Source organism: Heloderma suspectum, chromosome 17 (genome assembly GCF_057233095.1).
Source record: "Heloderma suspectum isolate Gila_16-S chromosome 17, 16-S_ref, whole genome shotgun sequence".
Taxonomy (NCBI): Eukaryota; Metazoa; Chordata; class Lepidosauria; order Squamata; family Helodermatidae; genus Heloderma; species Heloderma suspectum.
The window spans coordinates 11,972,719-11,997,676 of NC_139474.1; the positions used below are offsets into that span (position 1 = coordinate 11,972,719).

The 24,958-nt window shown below is 50.1% G+C and overlaps 1 protein-coding gene across 1 annotated transcript; it reads left to right on the top strand.

Annotated features, from left to right (window-relative positions):
• Nucleotides 1-24,844, top strand: MUC1 (mucin 1, cell surface associated). The gene is made up of 7 exons (XM_084824544.1): nt 1-153; nt 8,707-10,352; nt 14,594-14,667; nt 16,386-16,531; nt 17,266-17,384; nt 18,456-18,605; nt 23,296-24,844. Exons 1-7 carry the CDS (start codon nt 93-95, stop codon nt 23,362-23,364), a joined length of 2,265 nt encoding a protein of 754 aa, XP_084680670.1. The 5' UTR covers nt 1-92; the 3' UTR covers nt 23,365-24,844.
• The last annotated feature ends 114 nt before the right edge of the window (nt 24,845-24,958 follow it).

Genomic DNA, 24,958 nt, shown 5'->3' on the forward strand with positions numbered 1-24,958 from the left:
GCCAGTTCTTGATCCCTGGAACTGAAGTGTACTTGCCCAGGGAGATTACAAAGACAGAGAAGAACAGACACTAACCCACCCAGATCGCTGCCATGGGACAGAAGAGTTTGCCCACCGCTGCTCTGGCACTGACCCTGCTGGTGTTGTACACAGGTGAGGAGCTGATAAAACGGGTAGGTGGGTGGGTGTTGCTTGGAGCTCGGGAGTGGGGGGGAAGGAGAGATCAACCCCACTGACATCAAGACAAGGTGGGAAGGAGCAAATCTGGGGAAGCTCTCTCCTGTTTTTCTGGATGGCTGTAGGGTGACCCACACAAAGGATCCTTGAACAGCTGTGTGCTGGAGGGGTGGGGGATCTCAGCTGATTGTCTCCCTCTCCTGCTGGAGAAGTTGCATGGGCTGAGATTCTCCCTTCTACATAGGCGCACAAAATTTCCAGATGGTTATGGCTGGCTCTAAAGGGCCATAGTACTGGCAAATGTCAAGGCCCAGAGGCAAAGACTGGGGAGAGATTGAGAAAGAGTGTGTGTGGGGGGAAGCTTCCAGCCACTCCCTAGCCCAAATGGCCATTGCTTTCCCTCCCCGAGTCTAAACCAATCTTTATTATTAACCAACGTCTTGCACTCCCAATTCGGGTGAATTCTGGAAGTTATTTTTGAAAGGAGGGGTGTGGAGCACCCCCTGTCATCCTTTGCACCTACCCGCTCACTGTTTTGAATGCAGCCCCCCCCCCCCCCATAATCTAGGGATCAGTCTATTTCCATTCCATGTCACTTCCATATCTGTTCACTCGTAAATCCGTTCGGTCGTGTTTCCCATTAATCTACAATTTTAAAAAATCCACACTTAAATGCTTACTTTGGAACATTTTAAATATATGGATACATTTCTGAACATATTTGAACTCAACACATGCATTTCTAAGCATGTTTTAGCTCAGAAGATGCATTTTTAAAGGCACGCCAATGCACTTTTTTTTTTTGCAATGGTGCCGAAAACCACACACGATGTTTGGAGAAGTGCGCAATCCGGTGGATCGCTACATTCCGGTCTTGGCATTAGTCCCAGAGATGCAGATGAGTCAGTTCTGGATCTGCAAAGATAGCATGCCTCAATCCGCCCTCCATCCCGCCTCGCAGGGCTGCCTGTAGCCGAGTTAACTGTCTAACCTGAACAACAAAGAGTCCAGCGGCAGCTTCCAAGGCTTTACAGATTTGGCATAGGATAAAGCTCTCGCAGACGAACGGCTGCTTCATCAAAAGCCACCCCTGCCCGCTTCCCACGCACGGATTCTGTTTCGGTTCTCCCTTTCATCTGGATTATTGGACTCAGGACAGCATGATAATGAATGAGCCAGAGATGAAAGCAACTCATTACTAGGCTGTGGCGATTTAGCTCTTGGAGAGGCACTGGACACCGATTTCAAAAGCACAACTAGGTCCATACTCTGGAGCAGGGGGGACGGGACTGCCTTCTACCGAGACAAACTGGCAGTCTGTTTCATTCAGTAACGTCGAAGCTGACTGGCTGCGGCTCTCCGGGGTTTCAGACAGGGTGTCTTTCTCTACCTGGAGATGCCAGGGATTGAACTGGGGCATTCTGCGTGCCAAGTATGGGCTCTGCCATTAAATTATGGCCCTTCCCCTAAAAAGAAACTAAGATTCCAGTCCTCATGGTCTATTTAAACAGGAATCTGCCCTATACTGAATTAAATCCTTTGGCTATATAGCCTGACATTTTCAACACTGATTGGCAGCAGCTCTCCAGGGTTTCAGACAGGGGGGATTTCCTTTCCAGGCGATCGAACCTGGAACCTTTTGCAAGCAAAATATGCACTCTGTCACTGAGCTATGTCCTCTAAAAATATGGTTCCAGTCCTCATAGTTCTGAATAAAGGGCTACTTTAAACAGAAACCTAGGAAGCCACCTTATACTTAGTCAGTCCCTTGGTCCATCTAGCCCAGTATTTTCAACAACGACTGACAGCATCTCTCCAGGGTTTCAAGCAGGGGGCCTTTCCAGCCCTACCTGGAGATTCCAGGGACTGAACCTGGGACCCTCTGCATTCAAAGCATCTTAAAAATCTCTAAAAATAGAGGTTCTGGTCCTCGTGGTTCTGCATAAAGGGCTGAAATAAATAGTAACCTAAGAAGTTGCCTTATATGGCGTTAGACCCTTGGTCCATCTAGCCCAGTATTTTCAACACTGAAAGCGGCTCTCCAGGGTTTCAGGCAGGAATATTTCCAAGCCCTACCTGGAGATGCCAGGGATCGAACCTGGACCCATCCGTATGTAGAGTACATCCATCTGCCCCAATGTTGCCTCCTCTGGCTCTGCTCTCCAAGGTTTCAAACTAATATTTCACACACACACACACACACACACACACTCAGGCTGCCCAAGATCAGCCTTCCTCAACTTCATGCCCTCCAAATATACTGGACTACAACTCCCATTAGCCTCTGCCAGCATGGTCGGTGGTGAGGGGTAAGGGCAGTTGTAGTCTTAACACTTTTTGAGGGTGCCAGGTTGGGAAAGGCAGATGTACCCAAACCAACCTTTTACTATTTCTGATTATTCCGATTTCTTTCCTTGAAATTTTGTTCTTAACTGATATACTCCTGTTATTCTAAACTGGACTACCTTCTTATGTACTTAAACACAAGGTAGTCACCCTTCTCTGTCACTGAGGTAATACCTCTTGTAAGATGTTGCCTGCCAACCACAGTTTTTGCATCTGGCAGCTAGCAGCCACCAGCCATCAAAACGTCATCGATTAGATGATTGAGACATAATTTAAAACAAAGGAAGTACAATGATTTATTTAAATTATCATCATAAGGCCAGCTGAGGATGCTGAGAATTGTAGTACAGCACATCTGAAGACCACTAAGTTGGGGAAGGTGGCCCAAGAATCTTTTAAACGGACATGCCGGGGATCAAACCTGAGACTGTGTACAAACCAAGAGAGTTGCCGCCCTTCCTACAGAATCTGGCCTCCAAGTGGACAGGGAGACATTTTTCTCCCTCTCTCATCATACCAGAGCCCAATGCGGTCCTCCCATGAAGCTGATTGGCGGGAGATTCCAGAGAGATCAACGGAAGAGAGATCAACTGTTCTTCGCACAATGCAGAGTTAAACTATGGAACTCACTTCCACAAGACGTAGTGATGGCCACTAATTTGGATGACTTTAAAGGGGGACTGGACAAATTCCTGGAGGAGAAGGCTACCTGCCAATGGCTACTAGTCGTGATGGCTATATGCCACCTCCAGTATCAGAGGCAGTCTGCCCATGTACACCGGTTGCTGGGGAACATGGGCAGGAGGGTGCTATTGCACCCATGTCCTGCTTGTGGGTTTCCTGTGGGCAGCTGGTTGGCCACTGTGTGAACAGAGTGCTGGACTGGATGGACCCTTGGCCTGATCCAGCAGGGCTCTTCTTATGTTCTTAAGTCCCAACTGACTAATTCCAGACCTTTCCGGTCGTGATGTTGCAAATGTTGCAACCAATTCTAGGGCATTTTCTTTCCTGGGATCAGTGGATCCAGCTCCTGGTTTGGCAGAAGGCACCTGTCTCAGAGCCACTCAAGTTTCACCTGCCCTCGGGGATTGCGACAAGCTGGGCTATGCAGTGGGGGAACGCGATTTGGATAAGGGATGACGCAAAACCTGGATCTTTATTGCTAGCAAGGGTGTGCCCGGTACCACAACTCTGCCAAAGAGACTGGGCAAACTGCTCTCAGCTGGTCTTGGGGCACAGGAGCTGGGGGAAGGCCAGCAAACAGGAATTGTAGAAGGCGTTGTGCTGGAACACAGACACACACAAAGCCCATCAACAGCTGATCTCCAGTTAGAGAGATCTTCAAATCAGTGGTGCACCTAGGGTTGGACAGGCTAAAGCTCCCCCCCGCCCCGCCCCATGACCGCCCAGAGAGTGGCAGGCAATCAAGGCCTTGGCTGCTAAGTACTTTTGCCCAGGGATCTTGCATCTCTTCCAAGTCAGGAGCACTAGCTGCTTTTCTCTCTAAATCAGGAGTGTAGAAGCAATTAATTGTAAAGAGTGGAACTGCGGCTGGGGTGGATGGGAGGAGAAATGAGAGTTGTGTGTGTCACATTTGAAGGGATACAAATGGCCATCTGAAAGGAAGGCCCATAAAGTCACAATCCTATGCAGGTTTAGACAGAAAAAAAGTCCTACAACTCCCAACATGCCCCAGGATTGCGCACTCAATCTTAGGTCTGAAATTACCTAGCTGCACCAATGCTTAGAATTATAGCATTTTAGAGCTGAAAGGGCAACTGAAGGTCATCTAATCCAACCCCCACCCCAGTCAAAGTAAAATTCTTGCAACTAAACCATCTCTGACAGATGGCCAGCCCGCCCCTGCTTAAATACCCACCAGCGAAGGAGTGAGACTGCCATCTCCCAAGGTAACCCGTTCCACTGTCCAACAGCTCTTACTGTTAGGAAGTTTTGTTTGAACCATCATATATGTGTGGGGCAATTAATCACCTAATCCTTCAATAAGATCTGCCTCCGTTGGTATATTAGAAAAAACAACCTTTCCCAATTGGGGGGGCGGGGGGAGAATACCTTAGATCATGTGCATCTGTGCCAGAGCACCCATCATCTCAGAAGATGGGTACCCTTACAGAAGAGGAAGGAATACCTCTTCTAAGATGGCCCTGGCCACCTGCTCTGTTTATAACTACCTGTATTAAAATAATACAAACATGTTTTTAAACTGTACTGCCCAATTCATCAGAGCATGTCTTTAGCTGGTCACAATGTGTGTGCTTGTGTGTTTTTTTTTAAGTGATTCGTCTAACCAATGTATTTGACTAAACATAGGGGCGCTTAATATATTTGGGTTCCAATCTAACCATTGGTATCAAAGCAAGGTTTTATTTTTCTAAGCTTAATGACCATGTGGAGGGGCACAGGGAACAGGGGATAACCCTTCCCTGCCGCCCAAATATGATCCCCCTGGAAATCACTGCCTTGCACGGCAGCTAAGGAAAAACTCGTATTAGCACCAAAAGCTGGTAATTCAGCTTTTTCTAAGCTAAAGTACCATGCATGTATGACAATTCGGCTGAGAAGGGGAAAAAATCCCTTTGCTGTGTTATTTATTTATTAATAACACCTTTATACTGGTTCATTTGGCACCGATGGGCACTTAGGGCTCTGGGAAATAGGTTCGGGGTTGGAGCCCAATGGACCCATGTCTAGCAACACCCAGCCAATGATAGTCAATCCTCAGAACTTCCATGTTGCTGTGCAGTTTATCCGAGTGCCGGATACATTGAGGGACAAACAGAGGAAAGGTGTTTACCTTCATGTTCTGCTTTCGGGCTTCCTGGAAACATCCGGCTGGCCAGCAACATTAACAGCATGCTGGTCTAAACGAATCTTTGGTCGGTTACTGGAGGCACACTTCTTATCGATGGTTATTAGTTACAATCGCCAAACAAAACATTCAGGCACAGAAGCAGTTTCAAATAAGAGTTGCTGACAGACAACTGGCATGGGAGAGATAACAGAATTCCTGGAGGCACCATAGCTCAGTGGGGGAGCACCTACCTTGCATGCAGAAGGTCCCAGGTTCGATCCCCGGCATCTACACTTAAGGCTGAGAAAACCCTATTTATTGCTGTGAGCTGCCTTGGGAGGAGTTCTGCCCTGAAAGGCGGTCGAGAAACGTTTATAATAATAATAATTATTATTATTATTATTATATAATTATATTATATAATTATAATATATATTATAACTATAATAATAACCCCTGCTTGAAACCCTGGAGAGCCACTGCCAGTCAGTGTTGACAATACTGAGCTAGATGGATCAGGGGTCTGCCTTGGTATAAGGCAGCTTCCTAGGTTCATGTTGGACTAAAACACAAATCCGGCCCGACTGTGGGTCAAACCTAGGTTTCCCAGATGGCCACTCCCTCTTCCTCGGGCTCCCCCCCAAAGGAATTGGTGGTTTCCCGGCTTTTGCAGCCCCCCCCGCCCCATTCTAAAAGGTCGCCATGCATCTCTCTCTTCAGGCTCAGTTAGCGTCAATAAGAGCTTTGCGCTAAAATATGCTGGTACTTTTTGGCCCTGCCCTCTTTTGGCCTCGGCCCTGCCCACCACTGAAATGCGGCCCCCTTAAGCTGAACGCCGCCCTCAAGCTGACAGAGGTTCCATGCCCCGGGACGAAACAGATCCTCGGTCCGATCGAGCGGGGCTCTTCTTATGTTCTTACATTCTTAGGACCCACCTACTAACAGTGTGTGTTAGGGTTGTGTGTGTGCGTACATTAATTTTTTTAATTAATTAACTTACAGCCCGCCTTTCCACCCAGGAATGGCGCTCGAGGCAGCTAACAGTAAAATACAAACAAAACCTTAATTAAAACATACCATGAAGCCAAACAAATTAAAATGCAGAATTAGAAGCGCAACAAGAAAAGAAACAGCACCAACTAAAAACCCTTTCAAAGCCCAAAGCAAACACCTGTTTTCACATCAGACCAGGGGGCCAGGGCCGGCCCTGCCGTTAGGCAGAGTGAGGCTTCCGCCTCATGAGTGGCCATGAGGTGCTGGAGAATAGACGATGGCCTAGCCCGCCTAGCCCACATACCGCCTCGCCTGTCGGCCATTTTATGCTTTGGAGCAGACACTGTTCCACATTCTCCTTCGTCTCGGCTAGCATTTGAGTGCTTCCATCAGCTACTTCAAAAGAGGCAGCTCCCGTTCCCTGGTCTTGTCGATGAGGGGACACAGCCCCAAAACATTTTGCTGCCTGAGACAGAGCGGCAAACGACCCCCCCATCCCCAGTCAAAATGTATAGTACCTAAAACCAGTCAAGTTATTTTTCACAAGCGCCTCTTCTCCTCCCCGGTGGTAAACACAACCCATAAAAAAATCAAATAAGTAACCATTTGCCGCCCTTTCATGACACTGAAAAGCAGCCGCTTGAGGGGGCCACCTCACTCTGCCCAAGGCTAGGGCTGGCCTTGACAGCTGCCATTCAAGCAGCAAAGTGTCACAAATACGGAGTCCTTCCTCAATGCCATTCTTGTGAACATACCGCCATGCGTCGAGACTGTCTGCTGGTCCATTTAGCCCAGTATTGTCAACCTTGGTGTGCAGAGCCGTAGGCCTGTGGGCCAAATCCGGCCTGCCTGGGGTCCCCACCTGGCCCTCCAGGGTTCCCCAAATGGCCATCCCCTTCCCTGGACTCCACCCTTTTCCCCAGGCCTCAGCCCTTTACCCCCGACTGCCTATCATTTTTTTGTTTCTGGCTTTTGTGTAGTTCCCCCCTCCCCCAGAAGGTTGAAATGCTTCTCTTAAAGTTAGTTACCTTTAAGCAAAAATATGCTGGTACTGTTGGCGTTTAGGCCCTGCCCCTTTGCCTTTGGCCACACCCCTTTTGCCTCTCACCCCACCCACCACTGGAATGTGGTCCCCCAAGAGCTCCTCCAAAGTGGAATCTGACCCTCCACGTGAAAGAGGTTCAGCACCCCTGGTCCACGCTGGCCGGCTCCCTTCAGGGTCTCGGGCAGAAAGGAGTTTCCCCCACCTTTGGCTCCCCAATCCTTTCATTAACAGGACATGGCAGAGATTGAACCTGTGACCTTCTGCACGCAAAGCGGGGCTCCGCCTCTGGGCTATGGGGGTCTTCCCCTGATCTATGAGGCCCGCTCTTCTACTTTAGGGCTGCCTCACATGTGTTAAGGAACTATCCAAGGCAGGTTAGGTCGAACAGCCAGAAATTTATAAAAGCACATCACAGCTGAGGGAGAGATAGTCAACACTGTGTCTCACCAAAAAAAGAAAAGAAACAGGATGCATTTATACCGAATGAAAGTTGGAGAACCAGGAAAACACACTATGCATGCTCAAGAGCTAATTTAGCTAAGCAATAGTCTTATCAGCACAGCTGTCTTCTTATCTTTACAGATGAGCTTACTTTGGTAGATGGGAACTTCCTGCTTATAATGAGCAAGTTACAGTTGCCTTCTTATGCGCAGACACATATACATTCTCTCAATCCCATCAGGCACATCGTCTGAACCAAACTACTTACAAGGCCTAGTCAGGCCTACCTTCACACATGTGACAAGCCCAAGGGTTATAATTTCCAGTTCCATTGGTCCCAAGGTGAACCAAGATAGGCACAAATGAGCCAGTCTCACTTTGGCATGCCATTTGAGCCCATTTGGGGAAGAGGGTTTAATTTCTCTCTTTGGTAACTGTTCCTGGTGGCCACCACTTTGTGGTTTTCCCAGAATGCCCCAGAGGTTGCGTCACTCTCCAGGGCATTCTGGGGAAGGAGAATGGCAGCCACCAGTGGAGGAACACCATTCCCCCAGCACATCCCCATTGCCTCTCTTCCACCACCACTACAGGAGATGGTAAAAGAAACAGTACAACAGAAAACAGAAAACAAAAGCAGGGGCAGGGGTAAGACCCAACAACGTCTATTGGCAAATATGAGAGAAAGGAAACGCTAATGAACAAAACATCCCAAGACAGCGAAGATTTTAGCAAAAGCAATAAAACACAAATGGGGCTTTAAGTAACACGGATAAGTGGAATCTCAAAAGAAAAACAAAACAACAAATATGTCCCTTAGTCCTCAACCACCAATATTCCTAGGATGGGTAACTAATGATATTCTCCACAATCTCTTCATGGCTGGTTCTTGCAGGTGAACATGCATCCATGGCATCAGCCAACAACTCAACCACCACCATGACCTCCCTGGCCTCTCCCACCGCCGCCGAGATCTCCTCGACTTCTCCCATGGCCGACAAGACCTCCTCGGCCTCTCCCGCCGCCGCCGAGACCTCCCCAGCGCTGGCCTCTCCCACCACCGACGAGACCTCCCCGGCCTCTCCCACCGCCGACAAGACCTCCCCGACCTCTCCCATGGCCGACAAGACCTCCTCGGCCTCTCCCGCCGCTGCTGAGACCTCCCCGGCCTCTCCCGCTGCCGCCAAGACCTCCCCGACCTCTCCCACCGCCGACGAGACCTCCCCGGCCTCTCCCGCCACTGACAAGACCTCCCCGACCTCTCCCACCACCGACGAGACCTCCCCGGCGCCGGCCTCTCCCACCACCAATAAGGCCTCCCTGACCTCTCCCACCACCGACAAGACCTCCCCGGCCTCTCCCGCCACCGCCGAGACCTCCCCGGCACAGGCCTCTCCTGACACCGACAAGACCTCCCCGACCTCTCCCGCCACCGACAAGATCTCCCTGGCGCCGGCCTCTCCCGACACTGACAAGACCTCCCCGACCTCTCCCGCCACTGACAAGACCTCCCCGACCTCTCCCACCACCGACGAGACCTCCCCGGCCTCTCCCACCACCAATAAGGCCTCCCTGACCTCTCCCACCACCGACAAGACCTCCCCGGCCTCTCCCGCCACCGCTGAGACCTCCCCGGCACAGGCCTCTCCTGACACCGACAAGACCTCCCCGACCTCTCCCGCCACCGACAAGATCTCCCTGGCGCCGGCCTCTCCCGACACTGACAAGACCTCCCCGACCTCTCCCGCCACCGACAAGACCTCCCCGACCTCTCCCGCCGCCACCGAGACCTCCCCGGCGCCGGCCTCTCCCGACACCGACAAGACCTCCCCGACCTCTCCCGCCACTGACAAGATCTCCCTGGCGCCGGCCTCTCCCAACACCGACAAGACCTCCCCGACCTCTCCCACCACCGACAAGACCTCCCTGGCCTCTCCCGCCACCGCCGAGACCTCCCCAGCCTCTCCCACTGCCGCCGAGACCTCCCCGGCGCTGGCCTCTCACAACACCGACAAGATGGCCCCGACCTCTCCCGCCACCGACAAGACCTCCCTGGCGCCAGCCTCTCCCGACACCGACAAGACGGCCCCGACCTCTCCCGCCACCGACAAGACCTCCCTGGCGCCGGCCTCTCCCGACACCGACAAGACGGCCCCGACCTCTCCCGCCACTGACAAGACCTCCCTGGCGCCGGCCTCTCCCGACACCGACAAGACGGCCCCAACCTCTCCCGCCACTGACAAGACCTCCCTGGCGCCGGCCTCTCCCGACACCGACAAGACGGCCCCGACCTCTCCCGCCACTGACAAGACCTCCCTGGCGCCGGCCTCTCCCGACACCGACAAGACCTCCCCGGCCTCTCCCGCTGCCAAAGAGACCTCCCTGGCATCAGCATCTCCCACCACTGGCCACAAGGCCACAACGGTAGCCCTTCAAGCTTCCTATGTCAATTATCACATCACCAACAGGCAGTTTAGCGATGACATGTTGTCTGTAAACACCCCAGCCTTCATACAGTTGAACAAGACAATTGAGGAAATGGTAAGTGCTGCAACCTTAACACAGCCGAAGGGGACAGAGGGAATTTCTTGCTGATTCACACCCTTACAGTATGATCACAAGAGGACCATCTACACAATTGACCTGAAAATTCTCAGAAAATAATTTGCTGGTAACAGTTCTGAAAATTTAATATTTGGGGCTTTGTGTGAACTGTTGGGATGGAATCCAACAGGGTGCTTCCACCTCCACCATTTCCCTCATGCTAATTCCCATCTGCAAGGGGGGCCCACCCACTTGCGCCACGAAGATTTAGCGCTTCCGGGGCAGCCGGAAACAAGTCAAAACACTCATTTCTGAAACGGGGCAGGTCAACGGAGCTCACTGTAGGGAGCTCTGCTGACCTGTCCCTATTGAGAAACTGTCCCTGCTGTTTCCGCTCGTTGCAGGGCTTCCTCTGGGAAGCACTAAATCTCTGTCATGCAGGCTGTGGGTCCCACTCGCAATTGGCAGGACCCACCACTTGTGCAACAGAAACAGTGGGGCCTCAGAGAACCAGCAGAGGTATAAGTGCCCAGATGAATTCCGCCCTTGGAGAATTTCAGGTCTCCCCCAATCCCTGAGAATATTCGGCACCCTTCCCCCACTTTGTCCCCCACAAATAGCTTTGGACACAACCATGGATCCCACCCACTTCCTCACCCTCTAATATAGGGTGGCCCCTTACAATAATATAGGGTGGCCCCTCAGCAAATAGAGGACAGGATACAATATAGAGCTGCATACAATTTCCTTATGCTAATTTATATCCATAGATGCAAAATTAGAAATAATGGCTCTCAGTGAAACAGAAATACATCAGCCCGAGTGGGGAAGCCTGCAACCAGGTGACCCGTGTGCTCGCTCAGGGGCTCACTGTGGCTGGGCAACATTGCTCTGCTCACCTTTCTTACAGTTCTTTATCTTCAAACCGGACTTGGACTGGGCAGCCTTTCAAACAGAGGTTGCCGTCAGAGAGAGGACTGTTATCTAAGGACCGTCCCTGCACAGTAGCATATATGGCTACTCTACCCTAATAGAAAGCTTCAGTTATGGGTCAGTATAGAAGTGATGATGATGATAATGATGATCATATAACTCATAGAATCATAGGGCTGGAAGGGGCCTACAAGACCATCGAGTCCGATGATGGGGCAGTATAGAAATGATGATGATAGAAAGGTGAGAGAGAATATAGGCCCCCAGGTGTTGTTGGACTACAATTCCCACCAGCCCCAACCAGCATGGACAACAGATGGGGATTATGGGAGTTGTAGTACACCAACATCTGGAGGACCATAGTTCCCTTCTCCTGCTAATAGTCAACTCATGTGGTGCGTGCCAATAGGATCAGAGCCTGTTGGCGTGTTCCCAGGAACCCAAAGGTTTACAGAAGTGCCCCCAAAAATCTTTAACGAAAATAAGGATGCAACCCCCCTTCTACCTCCCCACCCCACACAGCAAAAAACAACCCAATAAGACTGTGTGTTAGTTGGAAAAGTAACCAGGAAAGGTAGAGGCAGGGGAATAAAATAGCCTGCTGGGAAAGAATGGTCACAGGTGGTCACAGGTGAACAGTCACCTGTTAGGTGGCAAGGATATACACTGCAAGATTTGGTAGCAGCCAGTCCCCACTGATTTATTTGTTACGTTTATATCCCACTTTTTTCCCATCGTGGAACACAAGGTGGCTACATGCGGTTCCCAGGCGGTCTCCCCTCCAGGCACCGACCAGACTCAGACCTGCTTAGCTTCAGCAAGGCGTCAGCCTCATGTGCTTTCAGACCATGCCCTGCCCCACTAGTATCTTTTAGGATGAAGGAAGCACGTGCCCTGGCCCTGATCCTTCCAGCCCTGCTCCCTTATCCCATTGTTTCCTTCACCCAGCATTATAAACCAGCTGTAGAATTTCGTTCATCGCTATGATCTGAACTGAAATATCTCAGAAGACCATTTACTTTCCCCCTCGCCTTCCGCCCTGGAACTGTTGGAAAATTCTGTGTGTGTCCCCCATTGCCCCCCGCCGAGAATATTTGCCAAAATTCCCCCATCCCTGTATTTTGCCATTTGTAAATAGGGTGGAAAAATGCGGGTGGGGGGAGTGTCTTCCCCAGCTGTTTTACCTGGGGGAGCCATGGACTGAACCTGGGATTTTCCTTCTGTATGCACAGCTGGTGGCCTACGTACGTAGCTGAACTACAGCCCTTCTGAAGTTGTCATGCAGGGGTGGGGTGGCAGGGGACAGGCCTTTTCTGCACAACCGAGCATTTAAAGGTCCAGGAACTAGGGACGGTCGAATCCAGTCTGTGTCAGACTGGTGTGCATTCCTTCCTAAATCCATTTGCTCACACTTCCTCATCCATCTGTGAATTTCTTTTAAAATTTGCACTGATTTTCACACAACTGCCCCAAACACAGGGGTTCTCAAACCTTCTGCCCCCAGGGCCCACGTGAGAGAGCTGAAAATGACTGAGACCCACCAGTCACAAAATGGTACCAGACAGAGGCCGTAGTTTGTCATAATCAGCTGGCAATTGCTGATCTCATTTTACACTGATTTCTAATCCCTCTCTGAAAATTGCTAAATCCTTTGCCTCCGCTTGTTGCATGGAGTTCCATAATTCAGCTTTCCTCAAACTAAGTACAGACAAGTCCTCAAGTTAAATACCGACATTGGCTGTGGGGACAGCATTACTCAGCCTCCCCATTTTGGGAAGCATTTGCTGATTCAGGGGCTTCAAGTCTGAGTTTCCAACATGGTGCCCATAAGCACCAATGTCCTCACAGACACATCTCTTGGTGCCCTCCCAGCCACTCCCGATTTAAATTCTATTTAAGATTGCTGTTATTTTTTTTAACTGGGAGATTGCCACTCTGCAAAGCAAAGTGCTGCCCTTTTATTTGAGTTCAAAATCTTTGAGTTCAAGAGAGTGTATTTTTTGCACACACCCCACCTGCACCAGACCCCTGCACACACACCCCACCTCTGTCTTGTACTTAGGTTCTTGGCCTAGTTACATTTCTATTCACCTCACCAGTTTGCCTTCTGGGAAATGAGTGTTTTGTGACTGGCCATGCCTACCATGGCAGCCATTTTATGAATGAGCAGGCAGTGGCAGACCACATGCTTTGCATGCACAAGATTCCAGGTTCAATCCCTGCTTCTCCAGGTAGAGCTAGGAAAGGACCTGGCCTGAAACCATGGAGAGCAGTTGCCAGTCAGTGTCGACAATACCGGGCTAGATGGACTGGTGATCTGACTCCGTATAAGGCAGCTTCCTATGGTCCCTCCCTGGCAGCCATTTTGTGAGAGTGCCCATGACACTCTCTCAAAGTTCCTAAGGTGCCCACCAACACAAAAAGATTAGGGGGCCCTGCTCTAAGTAAGGAAAACTGCTTATTTTACATTGTTTCTCTCCCCCCACCCCACATGCCTCTCGAAGTCTATTTGCCCATCTTCCTGTCCTTTCTTCTCCGCTTCTTCTTTCATACTTAACTTGTATCCTATCTCCAACTGCCAATTTCTTCAATCCCTCCCTTCTTCTGCTTTTATATTACTTCCTCTCTCTTATCCCCTTCCTCATTTCAAATTTTACACATATTATTAATATAAATTTTATCATTAATGTATTAATATTAATATTCTGGTTCGCTATTTATGAGCTGAGAACTGCATAGCAAAATACAGAGAAATGCACATGCCAAAGGTTCACTGTGTTCCGTCCGCATCTCAGTTTCAGAATGTGCGAATTAGGTCTTGACTTAAAAACGGAGACTGACTGAAATTCTTCCCCATCCCAATCAGTGACCCCGACCTCCCAAGATAGTTTATGCCACAACAAACTGGTTTCACCATTATAGTTTCCTCTCTGCTGGGACCCTGGGCTGGTCTGATTTCTTTGGAAGCACAGGAAAAGCACAAACGGTGACAGCAACTGCCAGTCTGAGCTTCCTGAGAATGCTAGCTTTATTTCAAATCAAGAGCACATTTAGCTAGCAGATCGGGGGGGGGGGGATGTGCAAAATAAAAGAAAGTCCACATGTCTTGTGCACAGAATTGGCTTGCAAAATGTTGGACATTGCATGGACTGGGTGGGGTGTTTAAAAAAAATCACCTAGTAGTGGTGTGAGGGGTGACAAGGCATAGTTTCTGCCTGCCCTACACTCCAGCCATACTGAGTCCCAGAGAACTAGCTCTGATCCTAATCCAGTATGCTCTCCCTACCCTCTTTTTCTTTCCACAGTATCGAGTCATTTATAGCTGTTCAGTCTGCCATTTTAACGAATACTATGCTGGATATAATGTGAACGCATTCAGGTATGGAATGTTGTTAAATAGAAAGACCCTTCCAGTCACGAAAATTCTACAATAATGACTAAAAGGCTGGCTAAAAGGACCATTTTGGAATGTATGGTAGTCCTAAAACCAAGAGCAGATTCACCTTGCCTGCCTCCCAATTCCCTTCCAGTTCATGTGCCATGTCTACAGCACAGCTCCTCAAGCTTAAGAAATAGCTGCCCCATGCACTTCGATCCCATTTAGTACTGCTCAATTAACTCTAAAGCACCGCACACCAAAAGCGCCATGCCAACCAGCCTCGGAGGCATGCTGGTGGCTCTGACATTGGGGCAATACAAACTGCACACATACTGGGATATAGAGCAGGCGTGGATAGAAAATAGATCTCCAGATGTGTTAGGCTTGAATTCCCAGCATTCTTAACCATTGATCATGCTGACAGAGCTTTGGGGAATCTACCTTCCGCCTGTCCCTGCTGTAGAACACAAGTGTAGAAGGAAGACCAGGCTGCATGAACTGGAGTAAGCATTTGGCTATACTCCTTCATTCCCCCAGACCTTTTAAATAACTTACGTCATCTGGGCCTCTCAGTTTTAGCATCTGTATTTTCACTCTGGGGATGCTGCATGTTTTGTGGTTTTGTTGTTGTTATATTTCTGCTGTTTCAGCTTTTATGTTTTATTTTGTGTCTGAATGGTTTGCATACTTATTTATTGGTATCTGACCAAAGAGCTTTGTGTTCTGTGATAAATGGCATAAATTAAACAAACAAATACTTCTCTGTAGTGCAAAAGGGCCAAGGAGGTGCCTGTGCCGTTTGCATCTGCCCCGACCCTTGCAATTATTTCTGTACTCACACACACAGAAAATTTGGTCCGAAATGTACAGTTCCTCCACTCAGATTGTGGCTGTAACATTTCTAATTCAACCTTTGCATTTGTACGTATGAGTTACCCCACCCCACCCCCTAACAACACCTGAGCACCTTAACCTGGTGGGCATCTCAGGATGGATTTGGAAGGTGCCAAACATGTAACCTCATAAACTGTTAGCGGTCAAACAGAAAGTGCCATGGCATGCCAGCTATTCAATGCAATAGTATGTCACGTAACATGTAATAAGTATAACATGCAATAGTACTGTATATAGTCAAACACTACATCCTATTGCATGTTATTAGATGCTCCCCCAGGCCTTAGGCAGGGAATGATCTTTGCAAGTCCTACAATTTGAGATCCTTTTACTTGGGGCATCTCTACACTAGCCTAAAATCCTGCATTTAAAACAGGGCTTCCTGCTCCTGTTTTAAATGCAGGATCATGACCCCCTTTTTCATGTGCTTCCTTTTCCCCACCGCCTTCCCCTCCTTCTCCCCGTATCTGAGCCTTCCATTAATCTCGCTGCTCTTCTTGCCGCTTTTACTCTTTTCACGGAGGAAACTGAAGCGGAACACAACGGGGTAATTTGATTGCTCATTATCTGTGATCTATTTAAAAACGGAACAACGGGCATTTAGTGCAGGAGACGCCTTGGATGATCACGGCGTCATGTAAAGAGCCTGCAGGCTTCTGCGAAGGAGCAATCTCAATCGCAGGATAAAAGCTCCATGTAAAGGAGCCCTTGGAGATGCAAGGGATCTTCTCCCTGCAAAGCAGCACTTACCTATGGGGCTGTGTGGGGATGAGGCTGTCTCCCCCAAATTCTTGGATGCACTGTCTTCTCTTTCTAACATATAGGCCAGGATCGGTGCAGGTATACTCAGTGTTATACTACCGGAAAAATAACATCACCTCCAGTGAAGAGTTTCCGAACACGCTAGCTCAGCTTTTGGTCAATGCATCGGACACGGAAAAGCAGGGCTTGGTGCTGACGGATGTCAGAGGTGAGGGGTTTATTGGCACACGTGGGCCTCAATATCATAGCAAGACATCCTTGGGGCTAAATATATGCCATGAGTCTCTGGGAGCACAACCCATGATAGAGGGCAGAATTCATTTTCTAAAAATCTCAGTTCTCTCTCATTCTCTCTCATTCACTTTAAACAAAAAAAAAAGAAAATCAGCACGTTTCTAGCCCTTATTGCTGCAAATATCTGCTTGAAAGACTGTGGGCCATGGCTATCAAAATGTCAGAAGCCAGACGGGGGCTGAATAGGACTTGGGCAGGGGGGGGATGTCAGCTTCCTGGCTTCCCCTCCCACCCCCACCTGGCTAGCAAAACCAAAATAAGCGATGCAAAGGTGGATGCATGCATTGCAAAATACGCCGTGGGTGTCGTAGCCTCCGCAGACATTCATCCAAGTTGCAGAATCCATTTTTTCTTGGTGCAGAATGTGGATGGCTCAAGTGTAGAAGTAATAAATGATGATGATGATAATAATAGATTTTTTTTAAAGAATGAAACTATCAGAGAATCCAAGGGAGGTGGCTCCTTTTTCCCATGTTTTTACCGGGAATGCCGTTCAATTACCTCGGCACATGGCTGTGGATTGGCTGCTGGATGATGCCATTTGCACTAGAGCAGCCCTGGTTTGGTGCTACTTTCCCGCTGAACAGCCGCCTTCACCGTGACACTGGCCCACCAGGGCTACTAACATCTCCCCTTCCCCTTTTGCAGCAAGCTCCTCCGAACCGAGCATCCCCAGCCCTCCGGAAAATGTCCCAGGCTGGGGCATTGCTCTCCTCGTCCTCGTCTCCTTCCTCGTGCTCCTAGCGCTCATTGCTTGCCTGCTGTGGGTGAGTATCTCAAACCCCTTTTGTCAGAATGGGGCCTGCGCCACTTGTGACCCACTGAGCCAAAACACGGCCCTACCGACACCTGCCTGGTGTACTTGAGGCAGCCGGACTGGTGCAAACAGTGGGCCTGGGTACTGAGGGATGGAGCCTGGAAGACATGGAGGTGAAGCCCGGTGGCATAAGGGCAGAGCCAAGCGGTGCCTGGTGGGGGCAGAGGGAGGTATCTGGCTCCTCGGGGTAACACAAGAAAAGCTCAGCTGGATCAGACACTGCAACTTGTTTCCCACAGTGGCTGGTAGGGGCGTCAATATCTCTGGGCCCACGAGGCCTGGCCCTGAATCTATTTTCCAGTGCCCCGGATCGATTTCCAAGAGCACTGAATGTCCATTGGTTCCCATGGAATGCTTTTTTAAGGCTTAATTGCTGGGTGGGGGAGTTTTCAGGAGGTATCACAGCTGAGGAAGAAAGGGTTAATCCTCCCCTCCTGGTATCTTGCAGCCCCCCACCCCGAGGCAGCAAGGAAGCGTAGGAAAAACATTTCAGTTGGTTAACTTGGAAGGTTTGTCCTAAGTTTAATTGCCATAGTGGCTGGAGGATGCTGGGAGTTGTAGTTCAACACATCTGGAGAGCACCAGGTTGGAGAACACTGGTCCGCTGTGGTGGGGTGCAGCCTGTTGGACACAGGGCGGAGCTAACAGCCAAAGAAACCAATAGGCAAATAGGCTTTCCTCCCCCACTTGATTCTAGCCCCTCTCCCTGAGATTTTACCCCTTACACTGGACAGCCTGAGAATTCTACTGTTTATTTTATTTTAGGATATTTACAAACCAACCGTATATCTCTTTCTCTCTCTCTCACGGCGCTAGAAATTCCTACGCAAAAGCCTCCCTGAACTCAGTGGGGCTTACTCCCAGGAAAGTGGGTATAAGATGCAGCCTAAAACTCTAATTCGGCCCATAGCTTCTAGCTATCACACATACTTTAAAAATTAAAGACATCTCCACCCCTCTTTCTCTCTTGCCCACCCAATCTGGGCATCCCACACTCATCCTCTTCTCCGCAACCCCACAGCTCATCTACTGCTGCAGACGGAACCACCGAGGCAGCCTGGATCTGCTCAGCTCCAGGGATGCCTACCATCCCATGAGCGAGTACCCTACGTACCACACGCATGGGCGATACGTGGCTCCCAGCAGCAACAAGCAAAATCCTTACAGTGAGGTGAGTGGAAAACACATACGGACAGGGCCGGCGTCAAGGGTAAGCATGGTCAGGCACTTGCCAAGGGCCCACACCCCAGGAGGGGCCCACTGACAAAATTCCTCCCCTGGACTTGCTCCTCCGCTTCAGCATTGCAACCTGCTTGTTCACCTGCCTAATGCTCTGGCTCAGACAAGGGTGGTGGTAAGAAGGAGAAGCACAGGAGATGGCACTGCGGACTTGCTCACTGGCTCTTTGCCTGTCAAGCAAGCAAGTGGGAGCCACGATGAGGAAGAGGAGCAGCAGCAAGAGCAGCTCGTAACAATGGTGGCAAGAAGGTGTCTTGCCCAAAGGCCCTCACAATCCAGGAGCCTGCAGTTCACACACACCAAATCCAGGGGGTTGGACTGGATGACCTTTGAGGTCCCTTCAATCCCTATGATTCTGTGATCCATCATCCCACTCTCCTGTATTTAAGTTAATAGCAGCTGCAGGGTGGGAGAAATTGGACTGAAATGGCAATAGGGCTGAGGGGGGATGTGAACTGTGTTATTTTCCCAATGATCGCTCCACCTCCCCGAGCTGTTACTTGGGGTAGGGGAGATAATTCAAACTGGAAAATGGCGTGAGGGGGAAGGGTCAGCTCCCCTATCCCACAACACAGTCCTTATCTGTTTCTCCCCTACCATGACCACTCCCCCCCCCCCCAGGAGATTCTGGTCATGGATCTGTCACACTGCATCTAGCCGTTGCCATCATTATATTTATACAGCTCCATCAATGTGCGCGGCGTTTTACAGAGTGACAAAAGCACAGGTTCCCTGCCCCAAGGAACATACAAACTAAAAATTCGATGTAGGGAAGACAACAGAGGGAGGGATACAGATGTAAAAAAGCCAGAAAAAAAGGGTGCAGGGGACTGGAAAAATTCAGGGGGGGAAAAAAAAACATGGTGGGGAGGTAATGGGGGGAAAAAAAAAATTCCAGTCCCCCCCCCCTCCCCTTTTCTGGGTTTTCCAGGCCTTCACATCTCTAGGCCTTAAGAACTGGAAGACTTTGGTGCAGTAAAAACTGTCTCACACCCTGCCATGTTCTTTTTGGGGTGGGGTTGGGGCACTGCCTGCCAATCTGGGGATTCTCCCTTGCCTGAAGTCCCCGCTCGCCTGTCGGAAGGAGCCACCAGCCTCCGGCCTCTTGCCCGTCACGAGTCAGCGGCTTCTCCGGGCCGTCAGCCATCAACCTCCCTGCCCTCCTCTGTCCTGGAGTTAATCTCTAACCGGGCGGCCAGCGTGGGAAACAAAAGCCGTCACCACACCACTGGCCTACGGGGCTTTGGCCTAGCAGGCCGCTTCTGCCGCCGTGCCCGCACCCAGGCCAGAGTGGCTCTCGGCCTGCTGGGAGGGCTGCCCTCCCTTTCCTCTCCCCTCCACCCTGCTGCACCCCATGGCACAAGACTGCGGAAGAGGGAGAGCCCCATCCACACACACAGGCCGCTGACCTCTGGAGAAGGGCCGGCGCGACCGTCACACCCGGTAGGCCGGTCGCCGGGGCAACCTGCGCCAACTGACCCCAGCCGGAGCCTGTTCTGTGTTTTGGCAGTAGGACTGGGATGGAACGGGGCAGGGCGGTCACTGACTTTTCACAGCGGGGCGAGGCCGGCTAATGCCACCTCAGCCACTCTGGCACTGCATCCTGCTCCATTCCTTCCTGCCCGAGCCGGCCATATCTGTTCCATTCCGTACACAGCTCCGCTGAACAAACACGAGGACGCTGAGCAAATACACCACTCATGCATCTGTGGGGCCTGGAGAACTAGGGGAAAGGAAGGTGGGAGGGAGGGGGTCCCGCTTGGAATCGTGGGCCCCTGCAATGCTTTTATCCTCCCCTGGTTCTCCAGCAGCCCCCCACCCCAATAAATAAAGCTCCAGGTATCATCCACCAGGACAGCAGAGGGCGGGTATCCCATTTGCTCTTGGTGCGGGCAGCACCTCAGCTGGCCGGGCCGCTCCCCAGCCTCATGACCAGCCAATGTTTACACATGACATTGAGTCGCTTGTGTGCTGTTTCTGGCCACCGTCCAAGCCTCTCCACCGCAGCTGGGTGCTCCCAGCGTTTTAATCCTGCGCAGAAGTGATACTTGAGGTCTGGGCACCGGTGGGGAGGGGGGTAGTTATCCATGCAAAGTGGTCAGCCGGTTATCGCAGATGCGAATCTGGCATCCTGAAATGCTCTTTTTCTCAAAACGGGGCAGGACATCCCCCCCCCCCACAAGATTCTAGCCCTCATTGTTCTGAGAGAAAAACCGGGAAATGTCTCTGTGCCCTTTGCTTGTCTCCATTTCTTCTGAACTGGAACGAAAGAAGAAATGGGGAGAAGTTATTATTTCCCTAATTGGGGCAGGGGGGTGTTTTCCCAAAGATGCTCAGGCATCTTTTTCGACAGGCCGTCCACTCACTGGCTGTGGGATTCTGTGATCAGGATGGTGCAGACAGCGGTGTGTGTGTCAGCTTGTGGGTAAAAACATACAAGGGACCCAGCTGGATCACACACACAGTCCGTCTTCCCCAGCATCCTGCTTCCAACCGTGGTCAGCCAGATGTTCCTGTGAAGCTCATGACATGAAGGAGGGTGGTTTCTTATGTAGCCAAAACTGCACCATCTACATACAAGAGGGAGGTATCAGCATGCTGAAGGGTGCCCCAAGCTTTGCAGAAATGCAAACTCCCAGGGGAAAAAAAAACAGGAACAGACTAAGGACTGAAGATGCTCATAAGGCACAAAATGACTGACTGTTGGGTGGGGAATAGAATACCTGGGGCGGGGGGAAATGGAGTCTCTTAGAAAAGAGCACAACTGGCTAGCTGGAACTCTGAACAGGAGCACTCAGCGCTGCAACAACTTTGTTGCAGGTCTCCCTTGTATAACTGTGTAACCCACATCCCATTTCTTAGGTGCAGGGTAGCTTGTAACATATATATATGAAAGACAGAGAGACTAACAACAGAGTAGTCAAAAAAGAGATTTTAAGCTAAACGTTTCGGCTTCTGCCCTCATCAGTAGCAGTGCTGTAGCATCCACAGTGCATCCAGAGTCTCCTTGCTCTTTTGCTGTTGTGCCGCTTTACACCAGCCTCCCTCTCCATAGAGCTAGCCGAATCAAAGCTAATAAGTGTTCCAAGAAACCTATGCGTGATGTGCAGGCCAGCCGCCGTCTTGGAGGCGTTTCACTGCTTGCCTTGGAAGAAGCCATAATGCCAAGGGGTGGCACAGCAGGGACATTGCCCCAAACATGTCACCCTCCTAAACAGCACCCCAGAGTCACCTCGGAGCTGGGTTGTCCTTGTTTGCACACCCTCTACGTTCCAACCTTTGGAACATGCAAATGGGTACACTTGTGATTGTTTGAAAAAAACCTTTACATGACAAAGTGGCTTCTTACAGCCTGGGAACAGGAGCCCTAGCACTCCTTTCACGCGTCCTGATGACTGGCACACCCTCTGAAAGAATTTTGGAAATGTTCACTTCAGAACTGCCCTTTCGCCTCAGAAAGGCTCTGTGTTCTTACTGGGTTGGATTCAGATTTAGTCAGAGCAGACCCACTGAAGTCCCACTGATTTAAAGGGAACTGCTCTAAGTCTGACCAAGTCTGACCAGCCTATTATATCTAGCTGCTGCCACATGACAACATAATTTCCATTATTTCCAGGGGATCCCAAAAACGTCCCTCTCTGGATATTCTCATTTTCAGGAGTTTAAAACCCACTTCCAGAATGAGCAAGGTATTAGGTCTAACACCAAAGACATGATTTCATGCAGTTAGATCTGTGCACAGCCCATGCTACAAATCTGTGAGTCTGTCCATGGGGTGGGATCTGAACCCGCCTCTCCCAGTTGAACATCTCTCTCCAGCGCTAGAGAAAGGTGCTGAGGAATCTGAATCTGTTCACCAGCAGTTGATATTAGCCTTCTCCACTTTCAACCTGGTTGCGGAGAAAAAATTCAGGGGACAGAGCTATTCCCGGGTACAGTAACACAAGAAAGCTCAGCTCTCCTGTTTTATTTCGGCATGCTGCACCCACTGTTAATGGTGCCAGAGAAAGGCTAGTTAAGCAAAGAAAAGCTGCTGACTCTTGGGCCAAATCCTAGAGTTGGAAGGGGCCCTGAAAGTCATGGGGGATGTACGTGGGATGTACAACACAGGGTAGAACTACATCATGGCTGACACGTACCCCTCCCTTGACACCCAACAGGTTCCCTGACCCTCCTGATTTTTATTTTATCAGGGGGGGTGTTTTTTAATTACACATTTTTTAAAGAAAAAACTAGTTTGCCTTCTAGGAAATGGGTATTTTGTGACACAAACCATAGCAGCCATTTGGTGAATAAGGAAACCCCTCCCTCTATGGCAGCCATTTTGCGAGAGCGCTCACAGCACTCTCCACATTCCAAATGTGCCTAAAATGGTGGGGGACTCTTATCCTAATGTTTAGCCAAGATCTGCAATTTCCCCCCATCATTTCTTGTCCTGCCTTCTGGAGGGACCAGACTGAGAGGTACAGACAGCCATCATGTCTCCCAATAATCCTCCCTTCTTCAGGCTAAAACATACCCAGATCTCGGGCACTAATGTGGCAGCACTTTTGCAAAGGTTCCTTAGTGTCAAAGCAGAACTGACTGCTCTAACCAATGGTATCTTTCTGTTTCTTCCACAGCCCCTCCCTAGGAATGGTACCAGCCCGTTCTCTTACACCAACCCTACAATGGCCAACGATGAACTGTAACGCGCAGGCTTCGTACACCCGGACATGGGGGTTGAGTCAGGCTGCAGAACCCGGCTGGGCCAGGCTGATTGAGAAACACATCGATGGGAACATTCCTGGGCTCTGCTGGGAAGGACCAGACTTGAAACAGCTACTCGTCTAGGGTGAACTGAACTGCCTGCAGTAGGCAGAGAAATTTTGGCAACTGAAAGAGTATTTTTAAAATGGGGAGGGGGGGAACCAATGATGTGCCAAAAATGAGCCTTGGTTAGTATGCTGCGAGCAAGCAGACACCTGCAAAGAGATGGAGACTTGCTTTGAGAGACTGATTTGCGGAGCTGGCTACATCCCTCAATCCTGGAGCATAATGTTACAAGCCAGCGGAATTCACCATCACAAGGATCTCAAAAGATCAATGCAGGATTCTCCAAGCACTGGAAAGTTAACCAGGAAGAAGCAGAAGAGACTTCCTAGCTGCAGATATCTGCGGTCTGAATTATTTCCCGTCACCGGTAGACACTTTCTCAATGAACACTGGATGTTTGATTTCCCCCTCTCCCCTATGAGTGCGTTTTGTTCATTTTGCAATATATTAAAAATGTACATATACTGCCTTTTGGGGAGAAGACATGTCATGCTGCGGTGTTACATTACCAAATCTCTTCTTGGGGCGCTCAACACCCCCCTCCTGAAGTCTGGAGAGGGCAAAGTGCAATCTTCAAAACTGCAACACTCCGAACCCATACGTATGGTGCAAGTCTTTCACTTCACACCCTCCTGCGATCTGCGAGAGATTCTTCCCATGTTGCAGGATGTAGGTTGTGCCAGGGGACTGCCCCCCCAATTCCTCCCCATCACCACCACATCAAGCACGAGTTCCAGAGAAGCCAAATCAGGATGCATGACGGAACTGAATAAAATTAATCTCAAACGTGTGTGCGGGGGGGGGGAGGAAAACGCCTCCTTCCTTGCCAGCCCTGGCCTCTGGCCTGTTATACTAGTCGTTCCCAATCTGGTGCCCTTCAGCCATTTTGGGTTCCAACTCCCATCAGCCCCAGCTTAGGAATGATGGATGTTGTAGCCCAAAGTCTTTGGAGAGCACCAGGGCTGCTGTTGCAATGAATATGGACTTGAGCACACTCCAGGAGAGAGCGCAGGACAGGAAGGCCTGGCGTGCTATGGTCCATGGGGTCACAAAGAGTCGGACACGACTGAACAACAACAACAAGGGCTGCTGTAAATGTTCATAACCTTTAAATTGTGTTGGGGGTGTGTGTGAAACAACCGGTGTTTTCTGTGGGGCGGGGGACGACCCAAACCTGGCAGCTCTCCTTTCCAGGGGACCCTCTCCGTCCCCACCAAAGGTGGGGTTTTGTACGGCTGGGCCCCACGTATTCCTCAACCTACGAGCCTTGGGAGGCAAACAGGGAGCAGTGAAGAGAGCTGTTGCGTCCTTGAAAAATTACATATTTATACCTTTTCACAATAAAATGAACTGTGCTGGTATCGAGTCGTGCTAGCTTCGTTTTGGGGGTGGGGAGGAATCAACAAGCGTGGGGAAAGGACTGCCATTCTGGAGGAGCGGTCCCTCTTTTATTGCTGACTAATACCACAA

Bases quoted from the DNA above. Each gene is read 5' to 3' on its own strand.
- MUC1 (XM_084824544.1), top strand. From the start codon at position 93: ATGGGACAGAAGAGTTTGCCCACCGCTGCTCTGGCACTGACCCTGCTG. The intron at 14,668-16,385 runs GTATGGAATGTT...TCTAACATATAG, and splicing joins TATAATGTGAACGCATTCAG to GCCAGGATCGGTGCAGGTAT. The intron at 16,532-17,265 runs GTGAGGGGTTTA...CCCCTTTTGCAG, and splicing joins GGTGCTGACGGATGTCAGAG to CAAGCTCCTCCGAACCGAGC.